At 44.6% G+C, this 21999-nt stretch overlaps 1 protein-coding gene across 5 annotated transcripts in view; it reads left to right on the top strand.

The window, feature by feature from the left end:
* Positions 1-21999, top strand: part of CLPB (caseinolytic mitochondrial matrix peptidase chaperone subunit B) — a 127392-nt gene that overhangs the window by 63444 nt on the left and 41949 nt on the right. For all 5 annotated transcript variants that reach the window (XM_006181620.3, XM_032489286.1, XM_032489283.1 and 2 more), the window contains one exon: positions 875-1003. In XM_006181620.3, coding sequence (XP_006181682.1) covers positions 875-1003 — 129 coding nt within the window. The remainder of the gene's footprint in view (positions 1-874; positions 1004-21999) is intronic.

Here is a 21999-nt window from a genome sequence, read left to right as displayed (position 1 = left end):
GGAAATACTTGTTCTTCTCACCTTCAAAAAAATGTTCACAGTATGTTTATTAAGGGGGAGGAAGCAGATTACAAAATTGCAATATAGTAAATTCCAGTTTTGTAGGATATATATGCATATATAGAGAGAGAGATGTGTATTTAGTAGGATATACATGCAGGTATATCTCTTATCTATCCAGCCTATATATAGACATAAGAAGACATGCACTAAAATATTAATTGCAGTTTCTCAAGTTGCTAAGATACTGATGCTTTTTCTTCTTTGTACTTCCCTGTAGTTTCAAAATTTTAACTGCTTTTATAAACTTAAAAAGTTCTTTACAAAATATTAAACACTCACTAGATTGTAAACATCTTCAGAGTAGAGAAGTGTGTTACTATTCTGCTAAGAAAAGTCTCTGTCTCCCCCTTACTTGTCCTCTGTCTTACCTTATCCTTCTTTCTTCACCTGGATAACTTCTTTTCACCCTTCAAGACTTCTGGGATCCTCTCTTCATGCCCACATGAAGCTGAGCTCCCCTCTGGCTTTCTGTGTCATCCTGTTATATCCTGTAACAGCATTTATCTTAAACAATACTGTAAACATCTGTTTATTGTCTGCTTCCCTTGTCAGATTAGGTCAGGGACCATTTCTGATTCATTTCTGTGTCCCCAAATGAATTCTGCCACATAATAGATGTCAGTAGACATTTGTGGAACTAACTGGCCTCTTTCCCAGCACAGATGGCCAGACACATAGTAGGTGCCGTTATATGTTTATTAAGTAGGTAGATGAGTGAATGAGGGAATTAAAATGCCAAGAGAAGGAAGGTGAGATTGGTGGTTCATGGCATTTGTTGCTAATGGAAGGGTTTGTGTTGCTGTCCCCCTAGTCCTGGTCACCAGGGAGGATGACTTCAACAACCGGCTGAACAACCGAGCCAGCTTCAAGGGCTGCACAGCCCTGCACTATGCTGTCCTTGCCGACGACTACCGCACCGTCAAGGAGCTGCTTGATGGAGGTGAGAGCATGGGTGAATGGGGCAGTTACGGGGTGGCAAGGAGAGGGTGTGGACTTTGGCAACCCCTCTCCTCTGGAAATGCCATGCTCCCCCAGAGCCTTGTTACTTGCCCAGAGCTGGAAATGCCTCGAGGGTGCCTGCACTTCATGAGAGTAGCCTGTGTGACTTGCTCTTCTGTGGCTGGAGTGTGTTCTTTACCTACGGCTGTTTGATGTACCACACCATCCTGCCTGTCTGCACATGCTCTGAGAGTTTTCTTGATTGGTACTCTCCCTGAAAGTGTCCTCTCTTATCTCCTGTGACCACCAGAGCAGGCTGGTGGCACAAGGAGGAGACCCTTCAAATCCCTACTAACCTGGGTCTCAAAGACATCCTCCTTGTTCCCACCCACACCCCAGTCTAAATTAGGTCCCTTCCGTTAACTCTGGGTCATGACACCCTTTTCTGTCATCACACTTGTCACAATCTGGAATTGTTTTTGAGTATTCAGTAGCCTTCTCCCTAACTTGACTCTGAGCTCCCTGAAGGCAAGAACCATGGCTGGTACATCCCCCGCACCTAGCGTAGTACCTGGCACACAGTAAGCACTCAATAAATCTTTGTTGAATGATTGAATCCCCTTCCTTTGGAGAGTATTGACTTAATTGGAGGGATAATACGTGTCGTCCCCAGACTCAAGCTGCTCTGGTCCTGTCCAGATCTGATACAGAGTTACCTGCCATCCCTGCCAGATACCTCCCAAGCAGTCCCGTTTCTTCATCCCACTCCAGCCTCTCCTTGGGATAGGGAGGGAAGCATCTTGCCAGGATGTGTAGTGCCCAAGCCTGAGTGAGTAAGGCACTGACTGCCTGCTTATGCCCTCGCTGCCACTTCTCAGAGGCCTAAAGACCCTCTCTCTTCGGCCTGGACACCAAGGTCCTCCTTGTCAGTGGTCATTTTTCATAGCACCTGGGAGCTAGAAGAGCCCTCAGAAGTCCTCTAGGTTGCCCTGATTGCCTGCCCTCTCTCCCTCCAGAAACCTCTTCAACAGCTGGCTGGCTGGCATTTCCTTGGATTCTGTCAGGGACGAAGGAAACCCTACTTCTTGCCTAGGAGCCCATTCCAATTTAGTTTTTCTGTGGAAGAGTTCTGGTTGAAATAGCTTCTTTTAAATGAGGTATAATTTCCTTCTCTGTAACGTCTGCCAACTGTCCTCTGTGGCCAATCACTTTTTCAAAATCCAGTCTTCAAAGAAAATTTTCAGTTCCAGAGTCTTTGCCTCCCCAGCCCAACACCCCCATTTCATCTTCTAGTCTTTGTCATGTGATTGAGCTGGAGGGATTGCCTGGTAACACCCAAATCCTGCCACCCTCTGTCAGCCACAGCCACACTGGCTTAAGACCTAGGCCTGGCCCATACCCCAGCCTACAAGGGGCCCGCCCCAGAACAGTCAGAGTGTGTCTTGGTCTGGGGCATGCACAATGTGAGGGGCAGGACTGCTCATAGATATGGTGACAGTGCCTGAGATGACTGATGCTTTCAGAGCAAGAACTCACTGCTCTCAGAAGCAGGGACTTAGAAAACGTCCTCAAGCAAGATGCTACCCACTCTGTCCTTTGGGAAGCTCTCCGATGAGACATTTGTAGCTAAGAATTGGAATGTTCACCATGGGGCCTCTCTTTGCTGGACCTTATAATCAGTCAGTACCCCCAGCCATTGTCCAATGGTTTACATTCCCCACTTCCCGTCGCCCCCAGACAGATAGGGAACTCACTCTAAAAAGAGTCCCTCTCCCCAGCTTCCAGATCGAACACCTTTGAAATGAAGAGGCACAGGCCTTTTATGAAGCACCCCCAACTCTTACCCCTCAGGCCAAGACTGTCCCTTTGAGCCGTTCCAGGGGCATGACTCCTGCTTGTTTACTTGGAACAGATGCCCTTAGCCCCCACCTTTACAGTTCGCCCACCTGCCTTTTTACAGAATACATTTACACCCCCTGCCCTAGCCTCCCAGCCTCAAGGGCCAAAACCATTAACCCACTTATTTCTCCCTTCCTGACCTGAACAAGTGGCCGTCACTCAGGGCAGGCAGGCCTGCCATCTTCTGACCTCCCTGCCCCCCTTGACCTCTGTTGGCCTGCCTGTGTATGTGACCAGCCAACCGAGAGGGAGGATCCTGCTCCCTTGTCCTAGGGGCTCTTGCTAGTAACATTTCCAAAGTTTTCTGACCTCAGCTGACACCCTCCAGAGGATTTCAGGGAAGGCAGACCCTCCTGCCTTTCTTAGCCATCCAGCTTTCTTAGCCTATATTTGCCACCGGCTTTGCTGCAGTACCTTAGAGGCTTTCTCTGTGAGATCCAAGGCAGGCCTAGACACAGGGCCAGCCTGTGCTCATAAGGTCCACACAGAACCCTTGTCCTTGAAATTGTTTAGTCCATGGGGATGTAGGGTCCCCAGATCTTAGAAGGTTAGAGCTAGAGAGGGCAGCTGCTCTTGCCCTCTGACCAGCAGTCCCCATGCAAGAGGGAGGAGGTCCAGGCAGCAGCATCAGTCTGACAATGTGGGAAGTTCTCTGACCCTTAGGAGGCAGCATGGAGTAATAGAAAGGACACCTCAGGCTTCAGAGTCAGGCCAACCTGGGTTTGAATCTCCGCTCTCCCACCTACTAGCTCTGTTGGCTTGGACATGTCCCCTTAACTCTCTAAGCCTTAGTTTTTTTGTCTGTAAAGTAACACCTGGGAAGTTTCACAGGCATTAGAGAGCATAAGGATTAGTGATAATGTGTGTAAAAGCCTCTTGTACAGGTAGTGTTCCATGACTGTATGAAGAAGTCAAACTCACCCTGGCAGCTGAAATACCATTCCTCCCCCTCCCCTACGTAATACCTTCTTCTGTTTCTGCCCACCCTGCCTAAAACACCATTGTGTTCCGTCTTCTTATCTAGATCCTTGGACACGTCAAGGCTTCTGTCTGTCAGGAAGCCTCTCCTGGAGGTCTGATTCACTCTGATAGCACCACCACTGAACTCTTCAGAGGTTTGGGTTGGGTGCTTAGCACAGAAAGGCCACTTCTTCATCTTTGGGAGGACCTGTAATATGGTGAAAAGAACGCAAGCTTGGGGGTCAGACAGACCTGGGTTTAAATCTCAACTCTATAGTGTGACTCTAGGTAAGCCAGTTGCCATCTTTAACACCATGGGCCTCAGGGCGTCCTAAGATGAATCTGGTAAATTGTCTTGACCCTGAGAGACTCCAAGACTGGTGGAGGACACAGATATGGAAACAGGCAGTGACAGCAGGCAGGGGCTCCAGCAAGGTCCTGGACATGGGGCTCTGGGGACACAGAGGAGGAAATACCTGCTTCTGCCTGGTGAGCAGGGTGGTGGAGTCCATTACAGAAGGCTTCCCAGAGGACGGCGTGCTTCAGCCTTATCAGGGAGGGTAATGGGAATTTGCCAGACGGATTTCTGTGGAAGGGTTATGGGTTTACTGGTGCCAATTTTCTACCTCCAACCTTCACAGAAAAGTGGGTCTGGCTTATGTGGTTTTCATCTCTGAAGATGCTGCTTCTGCCTGTGTTGCTGGCTTACAAGCAGGAAGGCTCTGCTTTAGCAACTGACTGCCAAGTACAAGAAAGGGTTGGAGGGATGAAGGAGAGGCAGGACAACTGGGAAGACAAGTAATCAGAGAAGGTAGGGTTCCTCCTTCTTCAAGCCTCTGGAGCTGGCTTATCCCAGTAGTTCCAAGGCTGTTAAGGTGCTTTTGCAGCTTTTTCCTCCCAGAGATGTGATCCCACTGCCAGATTCATTTTCCTAAAACCTCATGGCAGCCTCTCTCAACCAGGGTTCCTCTGGAAAATTAAGCCCTAATGCTCTAAGGCATCTGTTGTACACAAGGAATTAATTTCTTCCCCAGGCATCCAAAGTTGTATGAGTTATGTACCATTCTTGGGAGAATTGAGAAAATCAGTATTCAAATAATTTCCTGTTTGTGATTCAAAGGAGAAACCCAGTTGAGAAAGGCCGCAAGGAAAAAGCATAAACTGTGGAGTCGGGATCTGAATATAGCCTTGCCACTTAATAGCTGTGTGTCCTGGGCAACCTGGGACCACTGTGAGGTTCTCCTTCCTCATCTGAAAATGGGGGCGTGCCACCTACCTTCTAAGGTTTTGTCAGGATTGGGCATGTGTAGGTTCTACAATATAGGAACTCTATAGCATCTGTTATCAACTCCAAAAGCACCCAGTGCTCACTTATTTAAAAAAAAAAAAAAAAGGTATGAGGGGGAATCCTACCCATCCTAATTTTTTAACCTGCTTTTAGAGTTGTTCTATTCTGACCCTCACCTAACTTTTTTTCCCCACTGCCGCCCTAATAGTCCAGCTACTGGGTAACATTGATTCTGTGTTCCCACCTTAGAGCCTTTACTCATGCAGGTCTTTCTGCCTCTCATTTCCCTTCAAGACTTTGTTTCTCAGCCTAGTGGAATGCTTTCTGCCAGTCAGTCCCCAGCTCTAATGCCACTTCCCTTTTAAAGTCTTCCTTGTTCCCTGGGATTTGGGGCCAGTACCCCTTACTAGACTGTGGTCAATTGAGAGCGAGGACTATGTTTTACTTTGCCCTGCCTGCTTTGCCACAGTGCCCCACACGTAGTTTAGGACATACTTGGATGCGCTGAAATCTCCAAAGCCATGTAGATTTGGGTGCCACCAGAGGTGCAGTATCTCTGCTTCCTGGCCCACTTGCTCTTAGTGTCATAATATATCTGGCTTTTTAGAGCTTCCCGTATGAAGCTATCTTGCTTCTCCTTACAGTCACTGTGCCACTGCCTTTTCAACCACCAGGACTCATCACCTCAGAAACACTTGGGCTTTATGAAACCTAATAGCACCTTCCCCAGGGCTTCCCTTAGCCTCTTTCTTACCTGTTTTCTTGGCTTTTCCTTGCCCCCTGCCAAGTACATGGCTCAGTTGTCAGTGTTAACCAGCCGTCATCAAATGAATCCCTAAATTCCCCACCATTGCTGCCTGAGGCAAAGAACCTTTCCAGTGCTGACATCCTCCCTTTAACAGCCTGTTAGCTTGTTGTCGGGGCTGGAAACTTAGAGCTCCAGTTCCTGTTCCACTTCACTGTCTGCCCATCTGGCTGCACTGCCAGATGTTGAGGAAATCAGCTTTGCCTCAGGCTATCCCCTGTGGAAACTGCACCCTCTGATTCTTGTCAGCAATTTGGGGAAGGGGACTGAGCATTGGGCTGAAGATCAGAAGTTCTGGCTCTGCCACCAACAAACCCTGTCTCCTTTAGGCAAATCCTTTCTCCTCCATAGTGAAATAGAGAAGTTAGAGTAGCTGATCCCAGGGACCCCTTCCAGCTCCAGCATCCTATGTAACTCCTAGGTGAGTCTGCTTACTCATTTTTCAAACACTTACTGAGCATCTCTCCTGTCATAGGCCTCGCCCTAGGCACCTGGGAAATAAAGATGATCCAGACATGGTCTTTGCCCTTAAGGAGCTCATAGGTCAGTATGGCAATCAGACATTTTAGCAAAAAATTGCTATCTAGTGTATTAATGGAGATTAAGGGATCACAAAGAAAAGACCTTTTAAATCTCTGGGGAGGGCAGGGAAAGCATGGTATAGGAGATGGTGTGTACACTAAGTCTTAAAGGATGAATGCAAGTTTATCAGATGGATGAGGGAGAAAGGAAGAGGGAATAGCATGTTGAGAGGTACGGAGTATGAAGCTGTATACTTTATTCAATACATTGCAGGTAGTTCAGAAGAGCTGAATTTATGGGATATGGATTGAAGGGTCAGAATGAGAAGCAGGAGCTGATAACAAAGTCCTCTAACATAAGCTCTGCTAAGGAAATAGAACTATCCCCCAGTGGGAAACCATTAAGATTAAGGGGAGGGAAGGATCAGATTTATGTTTAATGTGAAAGATGGTTTAGAAGGTTTCAAAAATGTATATCAGTAATTGAATAGATAAGTAAATTATGGACTGTTCACACAATGGAATAATATATAGAATGAATGAATGAACAAACAAATGGACTCTTGCTCAGTGTGGATGAGTCTCACCAACCTAACATTCTGGACACAAATCAGACTTCGAAGAGTACTAACTATATGACTGCATTTGGATGCATAGTTATAGTTCAAAATAGACAAAACTACCTAGTGTGTAAGAAGTCAGGATGGTGGATTCCCTCAAGGGGGCAGGTATGACTGGAGAGGGCATATAGGGGCTTCTGATACGCATAATGTTCTGTTTCTTTATCTAGATACTAGTTATGTATCCAACTGTGGAAGTTCTTTGAGCTGTATCCTTATATATTTTTTTGTACTTTTCTGTATATATGTTATACTTGAAAGAAGTTTAGAGAAAAATAGGGGGAAAATGGATTAGGAGGGGCATGATTGGAGAAAGGGAAAGTATTTCATTTGAAAGCTGTTTCAATTGTCTCAGTGAGGCCTAAATCAAGGTAGTTGCAGGGGGGAAAAGAGAGAAGGGGACTGTTTCCAGGATTTAGGAGTAGAATTAATAGGATTGGATGGTGAGAGAAGAGTAGTCAAGATCAGGTCCAGATTCTGGACTGGTTGGCTCAGTAGATGGCATGCACCTGTGCTGAGGTAAGAACTACAGGGAGAAGGTATGGGTGGATTGGAGGTACAAGGGAATGATTGGTTCTGCTTTGAACATTTTCTTTCTCCTTTCCTCCTACTTTTAGATTTCATTTTCCAGTGTTCTGTTCCCTTGCTTCTTTGTCCTTTCTTTGTACTCATCTGATAAAACACTAATCTTAGTTAAGCCCAATTTCTTTGCACTTCATGTCTGTATCTGAAGAGCTGAATATTGTTGGAGAAAAAAGTCACACAACCAAGCTAACTGGACTCACTTTACATTTATGTCCTTGAATCTCAGACACTCAACACTGCCAACCACCCAACTACACTTCGTGAGTAAAATCTGGACCAAGGCAACTTTTTTATACTTTCTCCTGAAACCCCCAGCACTCTCCTTCCCCAACTCTCAAACTAATGATCTCACCTCACACTTCAGGAAAATAGATTGCAATCAGAAGGGAATTCCTTCATCTTCCCACCATCACTTCCTACCTGCATCTATACCTCTGTATGCTGCCTTCCCTCCTCTACAGTGGAAGAAGTTCCTAAGATCACCTCTGCTTTTGGGCTCAGGCTCCTGCTTCCTCTCACTTTCTCAAGTACTTTGCTCCTTCGGTGATCCCCCGTCTCTCCTGCATGATCTGTTTTCTCCTCTCTGCTGGCTTGTTCCCATCAGCATAGAAACATGCCTTAATATCATCCACCTTAAACAACAAAGTAAACTAAAAACTTCTCCTGACCCCCATATCTGCCTCCAGCTGCTGCCTCATTTCTCTGCATCCCTTCATGGTTTAAAGTCCACCGCTTAATTCACTTCCCCAGCTCCAGTTTTTCCTCAGTCTTAATGTATCATGGCCAAAATATCTTTTGTTTTTCTCCCAAGATTGACATCCCCTAAATAATATCATCTCAATAAATGATACAATCATCTACCTAGTTTTTGGGCCACAAAGCTTAGTCATCTTTGAATTCTCTTTTTTCCTTACACTACCTATCAAATCCTTCAGTAAGTCCTGTCAGCTGTGCTTTTTTTCTTTTTTTTTTTTTTTTTAAGGTTTATTTATTTCAGTGGAGGTACTGGGGATTGAACCCAGGACCTTGTGCATACTAAGCACCCACTCTACCACTGAGCTATATCCTCACCCTGCCACCCCCCCACCCCCATCAGCTGTACTTCTAAAGTACATCTTGAACCATTCCTTTTTGCCTTTCCCAATGCCTAGACGATCACCACAGCTTCTTGACTAGTCTCAACATTTCCATTTGTGTCTCCCTGAATCCATCCTCCAAATAACTGCCAGGGGGATCTTTTAAAATCATAAACTCTGTTTCTCTCCTATTTAAAACCCTCTGTTGGCATACCAGTGAACTAAATTAAAATCCAGACTCCTTACCAGAACCTACAAGGCTCTATGTGACCTAGACCCTGCTGCCCCTGTGACCTCATCTCTAGCCACAACCCCACCTGGCTTGATCACTGCTCTCCAGTGGCCTTCTATCGTCCCTCAGGCACACCGAGCTCCTTGCCACCTCAGGGCCTCTGTACAAACCTCTCCCAGTGATGGCAGCACCTTACCCATGGTAATTCAGGTCTCAACTCAGATGTCCCTTCTTCAGAGAGGTCTTTTCTGACCACCATAGTGAAATAGCTCACCCAGTCACTTTCTATCATACGACCCGATTTTATATTCTTCATGGTATTTATCAGTCCCTAAAATCATGTTTATTTGTTTACATGTTTGTCACCTCCTTCTCTCCCAACTGGGATGTAAGCCTTGTGATCAGAGACCTTGTGTCTTTATTTTACTGCCATATTCACGTCTCCTAGGAAAACAGTCATGCTGGCCTGTGATTGATAAATCGCTGCTGACTAACCAGGCAGCCTGCGGGACACTCCTGTAGGGATGTGTAGCAGACAGTTGGCTCAATGGGCTGAAGCTCAGGAGAGACAGGACTGTAAGTTGGATGTGAAGATTTGAGAGCTGTCAGTCTCTTGGGAGTAGTGGAATCTGGCTTAGTCTGAATTGTCCATGGAAAGTTATAGAGTGAAAGAGGCCTAAGGACACAACTGAGAGAACCTACCTGTCAGGTGTGAACATGAGAAGAGGAGCCAGTGCAAGAGATTCAAGGGAACAGAGAGGGAAGAGAAAAGCAGAGACAGTGGAGAAGGGGTTGCTTTAAGGCTGTGCTTCTCAATTTGTGAAAAACCCATCTTTTAACAATGCTTCTGTAAAATACGATGAAAACAAAATATTAGATAAATTTTATTTTAAAAAGGCATACAAAATACAGGCCCAAATTTGTCATTAGGTTCAACAGATAAAATTACTCTTAAGTTGCTATAAAAGTTTCCACACACTTTCTCTCACTTATTATGCTTATCTCATCAAGGACTGGTAACAATGCTCACACACCAGCACCAGTACCTGAACTACAATTTAAGCATCGTTGCTGTAATGGTACTCCTGGGCAAGAGTGGAAGACAAAAGAGCAGAACATAGCCTCTGCCCTCAAGTAGCTTACAGTCCTGTGGGGTAGACAGTTTGGGATACACAGATACACTGCATGGCAGAGAGGTCAGAGCACTGCCATTAGGATGCAGGAATTGGGGACCATGATCTGCCCCAGTTCTGCCACCATCTCATCCCTGTAGGACCTTTGGCAGATCACAGCTCCTCTGTGGCATTACTTTTTTCATCTATATGGTAAGGAAATCATGTCAGATGTTTGGATGCTAAAGTTTTCTTCCAGTTGTTTGAACGCAGAGCTAAAAACCATCCATGCCAGCAATTTTCTGTGGGAGGAATGGGGAGTGACTGTTAATGAGTGCAAAGTTTCTTTCAAGGATTTGAAAATCTAAATTAGATTATTGTGATGGTTACACAACTCTGTAAGTAGACTTTTAAAAACTATTATATGCTTTAAATGGGTAAGCTATGATACATTTATGCATATGATAAATTTATCATTTATGATACGTAAAGCTATTTTAAAAAAAGAAGAAGAAAGAAAAAAATCCTCCATCACTCAAAACCAGAAAAGATTGGCTTGAAAGGTGACTGGTTACAGGCTGGAAAGTTGATTATGTATAGGAGGAGCCCCTCTGTTGTATATAAAAGTTTCTTTTTAAAGAATACTATTGAAAACTTATCTATAAAAATTTCTCTTGCCCATACTGGTCTTTTTATTGATTTCCAGTAATTACTTTAAGTGTAGCACTCCCCATTCTTGTGAAGCTTGAAGTCTGGCAGAGTATTAGACATTAGGCAAATAACCACAAAATTACTAGCTAATTACCACTGAGATAAGTATTATTAAGGAAGAGTTGAGGGTACCAGGAAAGTGTAATGGAGATCTAATCTAGTCTGAAGCGGGTGAGGGAAGTCTTCCCTGAGCAAATGGCATACATGTGGAGACCTGAAGTATAGATGTTAGCCTGTCACTTAACTTGAGGAAAGCCTGGGGAGAGTGATGGCTATTAGTCATCTGAAGGGACCCAGCAGTCTAGTCAGGGACACCATCGGGCATGGAGGGATTTTGTGCTGCTGTTGTTACAGTTCATGGTCAGGGCTAAAAGGGATCATCAGTGTCCCTGTGTCCTGTCCTCTAGCCTTGGCCTAGTCAGCCCCTGAACCAGTGCAGAATGGTGAACTGTCCTTGCTTTCCCCCAGGGAAAGGTATTTCTGTATGCCAGACTCTGTGGACATAGAGGAGTTACTAAATAGTTAGAGATGAGCACGCCTGGGTACCAGAGCCCAAGCTCTGCAGAGCCACCTGCCATCCAGGCACCCGCATTTCATCAAGGCTTTAATCGGCTCCAAGCAGTCCTCGGATGAGCCTGGCGGGTATCCGGCATGACCTCATCACCACCAACAGTGGCAGCTGGAGGCCGAGGCTCCCTTGGGTAAGGGAGAGGTCAGCATCAGTTGGGCCGGGTCTGTTGTGTGTTCTATGCTCTCCTCCACCTGCACTAGGCCTGGAAACATCTGAGTAGGATTCCGATTTCCCACGGCAGGGCCAGCTGCCCTTTGCCAGCCCACTCATGCTCCTCCAGTGAATATACTCTTGTGCAGAATGCACAGAGAAGGGGGAACACTGCATTTTAAGACAGGGAGCATCAATCTGAAGGTCAGGGCCTGCCGAATAGCAGCAGAGACCCATCCCAGGGTCAGATGGGTCAGAACCAAGGTTCCCTTCCCTAAAGGAGTTTCCTTCAGGGAGAATACAGCAGAGATACTCTTTATAGGCTGATCCCACCATCTCTTTACTGAACATTGTTTGGAAATGAATTCTTTAACATGTAGCAGAAGGAGCTTGCCACTTTAGGAATCCTTCAGAGACTCCCTTAATGAACCGTGTGCGATGGGAAATGCTGACTGGGCTCAGGTGACCTGCACTAACTCGACCTTGCTGTGGGACCTTGAGGAAGTCCCTTCCCCCTCACTGAGCCTCATTTTCCCCTTCTGTAAAATTAGATAGCTGGACTGCGATCTCAGAGCTCCCTTCCATTTTCATATTTTGTGATTCTGAATGAAACATTGCCCTCTGATTTATTTAATTGCAAATCTAAGTATTCATATTTATTCAGCAGCTACTAATTATTTTCCTGCAGCTGACCACCAGTGTCCTTCTAAGTTCCTCTGCTCTTAAAGCATCGTGTATAGTTTCTTTATCACAGTTTAGCTATGTAGTTACATTTAGCTATATAGTTATTTGATTAATAGATCTCTCTCGTATTACACAGCACTTTCCCTGAAGGTAGGGTCTGAATCTGCAGGGCTTATATCCCCAGCACCTTGCCCTATCCTTAGCACACAATAGATGCTCAGTCAGTGTTTTGTTCAGTAGATGTTTGCTGACTAAGTTCACTTACAAATGGGCATAAACTAGGCATTACAGGAATAAGAAAAAAAGATACAGGCCTTTCCTTCAGACTGCAAGAGTGCAGATTTGGTGAAAAGCCCATACACTAAGAACAGTGAAAACACCATAACAGTAGGTAATGAGACTCCAAATTAAACATAAACAGAGGCCAGAAAAAAACAATGAGTATAATGAATGAGGAGGAAAGATCAGTGTTGGCATTATAGAAGACTTCACGGAGGAGGAGACCTAGAAAGACAGGTAGAATTCAAACCCTCAGCAGGGAGAAGAAGGAATTTTTTCAGGTGAGGCAGCAGAAATGAGCCTGGCATGTTAAAGACCTGGAAGAAACCAGCTACCTGCCGGATAATGAGTAGGGAGGCCCGAGCCTGGAGGACCTTGGGGATGATTATTCACAAAACCAACTGTGAAGTCAATAGAGAGCACCTGAAGTGATTGTTGGCTGTTGGCTTGTTTCACAGCTGTAGTGATTTTTTTACTTTAAAAAATGTAAAAGATAAAAATATCAAGCAATGTCAGGATGGATAGTGAAAAGAAAGTCTCCCTTCCACATCGCTGGTCCTCCTCCTCAGAGGCAACCATTGTAGCTTTTCTTATGTATCCTCCCTATTGCTGCTGTAAACAGATTATCACAACTGAAATACGGTTGGGTCTGTTTTTTCAATTTGCTTTCAGCTTTAGGATTTTTCTCCCCTTCCTATCCTTGTTTTAATTTTTTTGTTTGAATATATGGAACATTAACTTTTTTCTGAAAACTGTACAAAAAGGTATACTCAGAGAAGTAAAACTCCCTCCTATGTCCCTTTCAACCTTTTTCTGCTCTCCTTAGTAAACCCTGACCCCTTGTAGATAACCAGTTTTGATTGTTTTCTAGCTTATCCTTCCTGTGTTTCTTTGTATAAGTAAATATACATCTGTTTTCTTATTTCCCCTTTTTCCTACATAAAAGATAGTATACTCTATATGCTCTTTTGCAGTTTGCTTTTTTACTTAACCATATTTCCTGGAACTCACTCAATATCATTTCACAGAGATTGTCCTCAATTTTTACAGCTGCATAGTACTCCATTGTGTGTCTGTGCTATATATCCTATGCTTGGACACTAAAGTTTCCAATATTTTACAATGACAGATAATACTATGGTGAATAACCTGTTGCATGTACATTTTGGGATTGTGGGAAATGTGTCTTTACAGTAAAGTTCTAGAAGCTGTATTGCTGGGTCATAGGATAAATGCACATCCTTGGTTAGATATTGCAAATTTCTCCTCTGTAGAAGTTGTACCATTTTGCATTCCCACTAGTAATATAGGGAAGTGTCTATTTTCTCACAGCCTTGCCAACAGAGTATATAGCCAAGCTTTTGAATTTTTACCAGTCTAATAGGTGAGAGAGATAGCATTTCAGTGTAGTTTTAGTTGATTCCCTTATTATGAGTGAAGTGGACATCATTTCATATGTTTAAGAGCCATTTTTATCTTGTCTCTTGTCTATTCATATTTTTTGCCCATTTTTCTGTAGGGCTTTTGGTCTTTGTTTTCCTCTTGATTTAAAAGTTCTCTGTGTGTTACTTTGTGATACATATTGCAAATATTTTCTCCGATTTTGGATTGATATGGTTTTACTACTTCTTGTATAATCTTAATGTATAGCCAGGATTGAGAACCACTAGGGTAGTTTAAACTGTGCAAATTAGAATAATTTTTTAAAGGAGAATACATACAGAGAGAAAGGGATAGGGGCTAAGGACTCAGCCTTGGGTGTCACCTATAACTTGGGATAGAAGAATGAACAGGAACCTGCAAAGAAGACAAAATTATAGCTATTGTGTATCATGGAAATCAAGGTAGAAAAGAATCCAAAGGCGACAGAATTGGTCAGCAGCACTGATTACTGCATCCCTGGGCAGAGGAAGAAGAGATTCCTGGGGGTGATACTGAGGTCCTATCCTTACCTCCCATACCACTTTGCCCCCTGCTCATGCAGGCTGAGAGAAAGCTCTCCTGATCTCCATGAATGCTGCTGTCCCAGCAGTATTACTGGGGACTGTAGGAGGCCTCTCCTGACAAGAACATTGAAGGAAAATAGCTCAGTTGCATCATAACTGGGGCATAATTATTCAGTCAGCAAGTATTTATTAAACTCCAGCTATGTGCCAGGTACTGTTCTGGACACAGGACATCACCAACAAAGACCTAATTTTTAATTTGTGCTTCTCTCTCATCACTTTCTAAAAAGTTGGAGGTTTCCTTTATCCAAGTCCATCCATGTGGTTTGTCATGCAGCCTCAGCTCTGAGACAGAATTAATCAGGGAAAAGCACTTCTGAGAAAATGCAATCATTAACACTAGCAAGATGCTCTGGGTCAAAAATGGTCCTCTTGGTGTAGATTACAAGTCTATTCCTTGTCTTCTCCTGTTCCCAGTCTCCCCACTACCCTTCCACTTTTGTCTTTGACCGTTACCTGATGCCTGTGGTTGGGCGTAAAGGAAGGAGCATTAATTGGAAAAGTCCTTTTTGCAGTGGCTTCTGTTTTTTGGGTTTTTTTTTTTTAAGCAACAGTTTTATGAGGGAGATGGGTAATTCCTTCAACCTTGATGGGGGTTTGAAAAGTAATGAACTACAGTTCCTGTGCCCAGAACTGCAGTCTGTGGCATTTACTATCATAGTTTATAGATACTTGCCTCTGTATTCCTGATTCTTTCCATACTGGGAAGTACAGTTAGCAAAAGTATTTCATTGGTTTCTGTTTCTGCAGGTATTCTTAAAGCCAACTGTAAATTAGGCCTCCTATCTTCCTTAAGGTCCTAGTGAAAGTCTGTGTGTTTGACTTGTACTTCATTCCAACCACCACTGTAATGTACTAATACTTCTCATCCAAGCAGAAGGCTTTACTTAGATTGGGGGTAGACATGTGAGTGGAAGCATAAGCCAGCCATCTCTTGATAACCCCTCTTCCCTGCTACGGACATTAGGCTAGGATTGGTCAACAGAAGCTTAAACATCTGGTCAGTTCAGTCCTTTGGGGTAGTTGGTGTTTTATAGACAACCCATCAAGATTGATTGGCCTTATAACTGAATTAGCCAGATGTGTGGGCATTGTGTGCCCTTTCCTCGGCCTCCCTTCAATGTTGTTAGATGGAAGCAGACATGCGATTAGCATGTTTGAAGATGGTGTGTTTTTAATGCGTGAATAAAAGCTGCTGCCTTCTGTAGAGACTGTGGCTCTGCCCTAGACGTCAGCGGTATAATTACGACTGCTAAATTCAGCCCAGACCCACGCTTGGCTGCCTTGGTCTCAGCTGTCACTTATGGGAGGGGGAGGAGGGTTGCTGAAGCCCAGGGGCCCAGGCTTTTATTATAGTCCACTTTGAACTTAGCTTTTTCCAGAGCCTTTTCCTCCCGTGCAGACAGTTGCCCCCAGCTGCTTTCTGGTCACAGAGCCTGCTGTCACCTCTAAGGGTAGTCTATGCTGCATTGTGGGGAGAGAGCAGAATGGGACTGGCCTCCTGAAAGTCCACGACTTACAGGAAACTTGCCCCAAATGAAAATGAGCTAAGGATTCCCATACTTCCAGTGCCTATGTCATGTGCTATTCAGAACATTACCTCTCAGCTAGAAAACCCCTACCTTAGGTTTGCATTGAACAGAAATCCTTGGCAGGAGTTTTTGCTTTTGCCCTTTTCCTCACCTAAATAACTCTGTGTATGAAGTATGTTTGAACGTTCATTTCCCCACTTTCATATCACTTTTCTAGCAGGCTGGCCTACATATTTGCCTTAGAACAAATCAGGCATTTTCATGTCTCCAGTAGCTCTGCTGTTGCTTAATATTCTGTAGACATCTCATACTCATTGTATCCAAATAGCAGTAGTCCCTCTTGGACTTTCTTCCATATTCCCTACTTGGTGAATAGCATCATCATTACTGGTCACCTAAAGAAGAAAGTATTTATAAGTAAGTCTGATGGGTTCACCCTCACTTTCCATCACATCTTTCTTAGAATTTTTCTCTCAAGTCCATCCTCTCTCCTCTGTCCCCAGTACCCTTGTTCGGGCTTCATCAGTTTCATGTGGACTATTGTTAACAGCCTTCTTGTTGGTCTCCTTACCTCTAGTCTCCTTTCTAAACCAGCCTTTACCCCACAAAACCCTGTCACTCCCCTTTTTGGAAACCTTCAGTAATTCCTGATGCTTGTGCGATAAGTTCAGATGTCTAACCCAGTATGCAAGTCTTTCTGCCATCCACTGTGAATCTTCTACCACTCTATCTCCAAGACAGGCTACGGATGATTGTTTGCTTCAGGATTGGGACCAGAGGGTCATGCCTGCTGCCATGTGGGCCTGGGGACACAGGAACTGCCTCTGCCATAGGGCCACTCAACTCCTCATTCCTTAGCACAGAGCCTTTCCTGCCTCCAAACCCTTGCTCATTCACTTTTCTCTGCTTGGGATGCCCTTTTCCCACTTTTCCACCTGTCAAACTCCTACTGAGCCTTCAAGAGCCAATTCATTTATATTTCTTCTTGTCGCTTTTCCTAGTTTACCTACATGATGTGAATCACTTCTCACTCTGTTCCCCCATAGCAGCTCTTGGAAGATACCTTATTGTGTTAAAGATTGCAACCGGAGCTTCAAAAGACATAGTTTAGCATTTGTCTCTTCATATACCCTCTTCTGTCTGTTCCTCTGATTCTGCTGCCAGTAGCCCTGACGGGGTCTCCATCCTGTGGAAAGCCACTTAGTCTCCCTTCTGTCTGCTAAAGAGATGGGGTGGCTGGCTCCCTGCTCAACACCCCATCTCTGCGCGTATACCACTAGTGAGACATGTTGTAGGAAGGAATGGTTAATAATGGTAGTTGTAGTAAAGATAACAATAGCTGTCACTTACTTGAGTTGTCACTTTGTACCAAGCTCTTTTAATACTTAAAATTGCTCTGCAAGTTTAATACTCTTAACCTCCATTTCCCATACACATCCACCGAGGCACTAGGCTGCTAAGTAACTTTCCCAAGTCCCACCACTGTGAGTGGCAGAGCCACTGTGGTCTCTGGTTACGGTCTCGAGCAGAATTCCGGCTGTGTCCCCAGAGCCTGCCTATACAGGAGCACAAAATAGGTGCTCGGGAATGTTGGGTGGTTAATCGAATGGATGAATGAATGAATCAGTGTTCTTCCCATTGAACTTGCCTTCAGGCTTAGCAGAGACTGGCTGAGCATCTGTAGCTTATGCCAAGAAGTATGGATTTTGTCTCATCTCCTAATGCCCAGCTGTACACAGACATGTTCCCTCCCACTCAGTAACAAACTGCCTGGAACTCTTTGCCGGCTCATATTTACAAGAGAATGTGATAAATTCTGTATTGATCCCTCCTGTTCCACTGTAAATTTTGCAAAAGATGATTAAATAGAGCAATAGAGTCTGCAGGCATTGTGGCTCAATATGTTGTGGAGTGGCGTATCGACCTCCTCCATCCAAAGGCAGCCAGCGCCTCGCCCTGCTGCCCCAGACCAGTAATTAAAATCCTGGGAGACTGGGATTTAAAATCCAATCATATCCCTGAATCAAGCCTTCTAGCCTCCCCATGTGACGAGTGCAATAAGGTAACGGCAGGAGCATGTTTATGTCTGTGCTGAAGCAGTCCCCACAGGGTGGGTAAGAAATGGAGAGTTGGGTAGCCCTGCTGGCTAAATCACTTTGCTCTGACACCACAGCCACTTGTGAGACAGTCTGTAGTTACAAATAAAGTCCCAGCCAAAGACCAAATTTGGACTATAAGAGCAAAATATCATACAGAAAAATTCACAAGTTGTGTTTCACTGTACACTTCTGTTCCCAAAGCCAGTAGTTGTGATTTGGCCTTGTTTAAACTGTGGCTTTTAGTAACCAAACGTGTTTGAATTTCCATAGGAACTCTTTTAACCTAAGCTGAAGCCAGCCTTCTCTATGCTGAGGCCTGTAATCAAGGCACAAGATACTGAAATAAACTTGCCCATCTGCTCTCAGCAGGATCAGGAGCTCCCTGAGGGCAGAGACATTGCCTTCTTACTCACCTTTGTGTCCCTAGCACCTAGCCCAGTGCCAGACGCATAGAAGGCTCTCAAAAAGTATCTCTGAATGAATGAACGAACACAAATTAAAACCTTGGGAAAAAACCTCTGTGAACTGGTGTGTAGGTAGTAGACCTACCACATGGTCGCCCATTCAGTGCTTGAGTATTTCCAGTGCTGGGGAATTCATTTGTTCTTGAGGCTGCTCAGATTCTATCTTTGGATTTTCTAATGGTTGGAAATTTCTTGTATTGAGCAAAAATCTACTTCCAGGGGTCTTAGTTTTACCATTGGGTTCATATAGAATGAATCTAATCCCTGTTCCACGTGATGGCCGTTCAAGTCCCTAAAACTGCAGGCATGTTCTCCTGAGTTATTTTTTTCTCCAGCCTAAACCCCCAGTTCCTTAAACCATTATTCTCACATGACTTCTAAACCCTTTCCTGTCTTGATCACTCTTCCCAGAACAGTCTCCATTTTGTCATCCAAAATCCATGACTTCCAATTTATCTCCATTAATTTTTACCTCATATGTTTCATCTCTTAATATCCATCTTCCACAAGGTGTGTTTGGTGGTCTTCCCACCCTAATATGACTTCCGTAGATTTGATGAACAGGCCATCTCCGTATCAGGTATAAACATGCTGAACCAGGGATGAGCCTTTTTGCTGCCACTGGAAACTTCCTTCTAGGTCACCTCTGATCTATCAGTCATTCCACACTGCCCCTTGGGTCTGGTTAGTCCATCAGTCACTTACTAACCCTCCACACTGTACTGGCATTCAGCCCAGATTTCTCCATTGTGTCCTCAGAGTTGTCCTGAGACACCCCAGCAGATGTCTGAGGAAGTCCACATTTGCCCTGACTGTACCTGCTTGAGCAAACATAGGTAATCCTGGTGAAGAAAGGAAATGAGGTTAGTCTGGCATGACTTGGTTTCCATGAACCCATCCTGATGCCTCGTGATCATCACCATTTCCATTTCTAGGCATTCACAAAGCATCCCTTTAGTAATGCATCTAATTTTGGGGACAAGACATGTATGTATGAAAAGTGTGTGATAAGTAAGTGCTCTAGGGCTTCATAGGAGAAAGTGGTTTATGTAGGCTGCAGTGATCTGAGAAAGCTTCAGAGAAGGGAAAATGGAGCTGGACTTTGCATAATGTTGGGTCTGAGTGGTAGGTGAAGAGGAATTTGGCACACTGAAGAGAACAGTGAGAGCCCAGTGTAGTCTTGTCCCTCTGGTCAGTGCTGGAACTGAAAGCTTATGGGATGGGGCTGGGGGCAGGTAGGAAGAGCCTTGGACTGGAAGGCTTGGGTTCTAGTTTACCTTCTCCCACTCACAGTCTCCATGACCTTGGCCTCTGACCTTCCCTTCCCCAGGCTTTCTCTAGTCTTTTTCTCCCTTAGTTCTTACTCAGTACAGCACCTTCTGCCCTTCTCCAGCTAGTACTGTGTTTGCGCATCTCCCCAGCTACACAGTGTGTGACTCCCTTGTGGTCGGGGGAGGGAGCTCATCCTCCTCCTCTCCTCGCCCCCTGACACCACACTATATTGTCATTGTTTCTGTCCCTGTCTGTCTCCTACCAGTCTGGGTTCTCTCCAGGGCAAGACCCAGTCTGATTTCACTGTGTGCCCAGTCCCTGGCCCAAAGTTAGATACTCAGTGGATTTTAGTGGGATGGCTGGGTCTGGGCATGAGGCAATAGCTCTCTGTTCCATAGAAATCCACCTCCATGAAGGCAGTAGATCCCACCTGACTGTGTCTGTCAGAGAATTAGGACTTCCAAATGACCTTCTCCGGGCCAGCTAATGTGAGTCACCATTCACCCCAGACAGGGGAGCCCTGAATGGAAGGAAAAGGAGTTGTGTAAAATTTGAAACATATACAAAAGATAGAATAGTATAATAAACCCTTGCTTTAAATCCCAGCTTTACCATTTATCTGCTGGATGACTGTGGGCAAATTATTTCAGCTCTCTGAGCCTCTGTTTTCTCAGAGTCTTTGTATGATGAATAATTCAGACACTATGTGTGAAGGTCTTACACCCAACAAATGGTAGCCCATCTCCTTTCACCTTGCTCTTCCACCAAACTCAGTTAAATCATCTGTAAAATGAAAAAAATAATACCTCTCCTGCCTTCTTCATCAAATTCTTATTAAGAATTAAGTTGAAGGAAGTAGTCAGCATGGGGTATGGCACATAGTAAGCGCTCAGTAAAGGTTCTTGTTCCCGGGAGGCATATCTGCAGATGCACGTGTGTGTGTGTGCGTGTTGAGAACATTCAGTGGTGTGATTTGGGGGAAAAGCTCAGGAAGCAGGTCTCTATTACCAGTGCTGCTGTGCTTCCTGCAGCATTCTGGACAGTCTTTTCTCTCCCCTTCAGCCTCTGGGAACACACAGGAAAATCGGTCCGTCTCTGACCTGAGGAGCTACACACAGACTAGCTGTGAAGACTAATCAGAGATGGACTCCCAGGAAAAGGAGGAGTGGGGAAGACAATAGGAGCCCATGAATGATGAGCATTGAGAGCGGAAGGTGTAGGGGAGGTATTGCAGAGAAGGGGCCTTGAAGAAGGGATAAGGTCTAGATAGTCAGGGAGACAAGGAGCGGGGTTCCAAGCCTGAGGAATGGCCCAGACAACAGTGTGGAGGTGAGCAAAGATGAGTGTGGAGATAGAGCAGGTACACGGCTTCTCTTACGTGGTCGTTCTGTCTCTTGGAAATGCTTCCTTGATGGGGAGCTCGCAGACAAAAAGAATAGATCACTCCACATTAATGTCTCTGATCATGGGAAAGATTTCTTTAATATTCAACAAAAAACTTTTAATTAGAGATAGTAAACAGACTGTTGAAATAGTGAAAATCAGGATGAAGGTGGAAAAGGAGCCAGCAGTAAAAATGGGAAGGAAGAGTGAATGTAAAAGTTGCTACAAGAACATTGTACAGCCTGTACAGTCTTACCCTCCTCAGTCGTTTTCAAGCTTTTTCTCTTATTCAGTCCAAATAGAACCCCTAGAGGTAGGCAGGGCAGCAATCATTACCACTAGAGAAGTGAAGCAGGTACCCCAGTCTCACAGCCAGAGAGTGGTAACCTCATCCCTACTGGCTCTCAGGCCATGTGTTCTTTTAGGGGACAGGGAGCCAGCTGCGTGTAGGAGAAGGGTGAGTCATGGTAACTGCAGGGTGGTAGCTCGGTATCACTAGAAGGCCAGGATCCTATAGAACTGTGGAGGGTGGGAGGGAGTGGGTAAGCATGTCAGTATTACTGATAATATAGCCTCACATGTCTGTATAGAGCAGTTACTATTGTGTTATTTAAAGCTCTCTTACATATGTTATCTTTTTATTATTGAAATATAGTCAGTTTACAGTGTTGTGTTAATTTCTGATGTATAGCATAGTGATTCAGTTATTTTTATGTGTGTGTATATATACCTTTTCATAGTCTATTTC

The sequence above is a fragment of the Camelus ferus genome, chromosome 10 (assembly GCF_009834535.1).
Source record: "Camelus ferus isolate YT-003-E chromosome 10, BCGSAC_Cfer_1.0, whole genome shotgun sequence".
Lineage (NCBI taxonomy): Eukaryota > Metazoa > Chordata > Mammalia > Artiodactyla > Camelidae > Camelus > Camelus ferus.
Note: the sequence above shows the minus strand (reverse complement) of the source record. Positions and strands in the feature narration are given on the sequence as shown.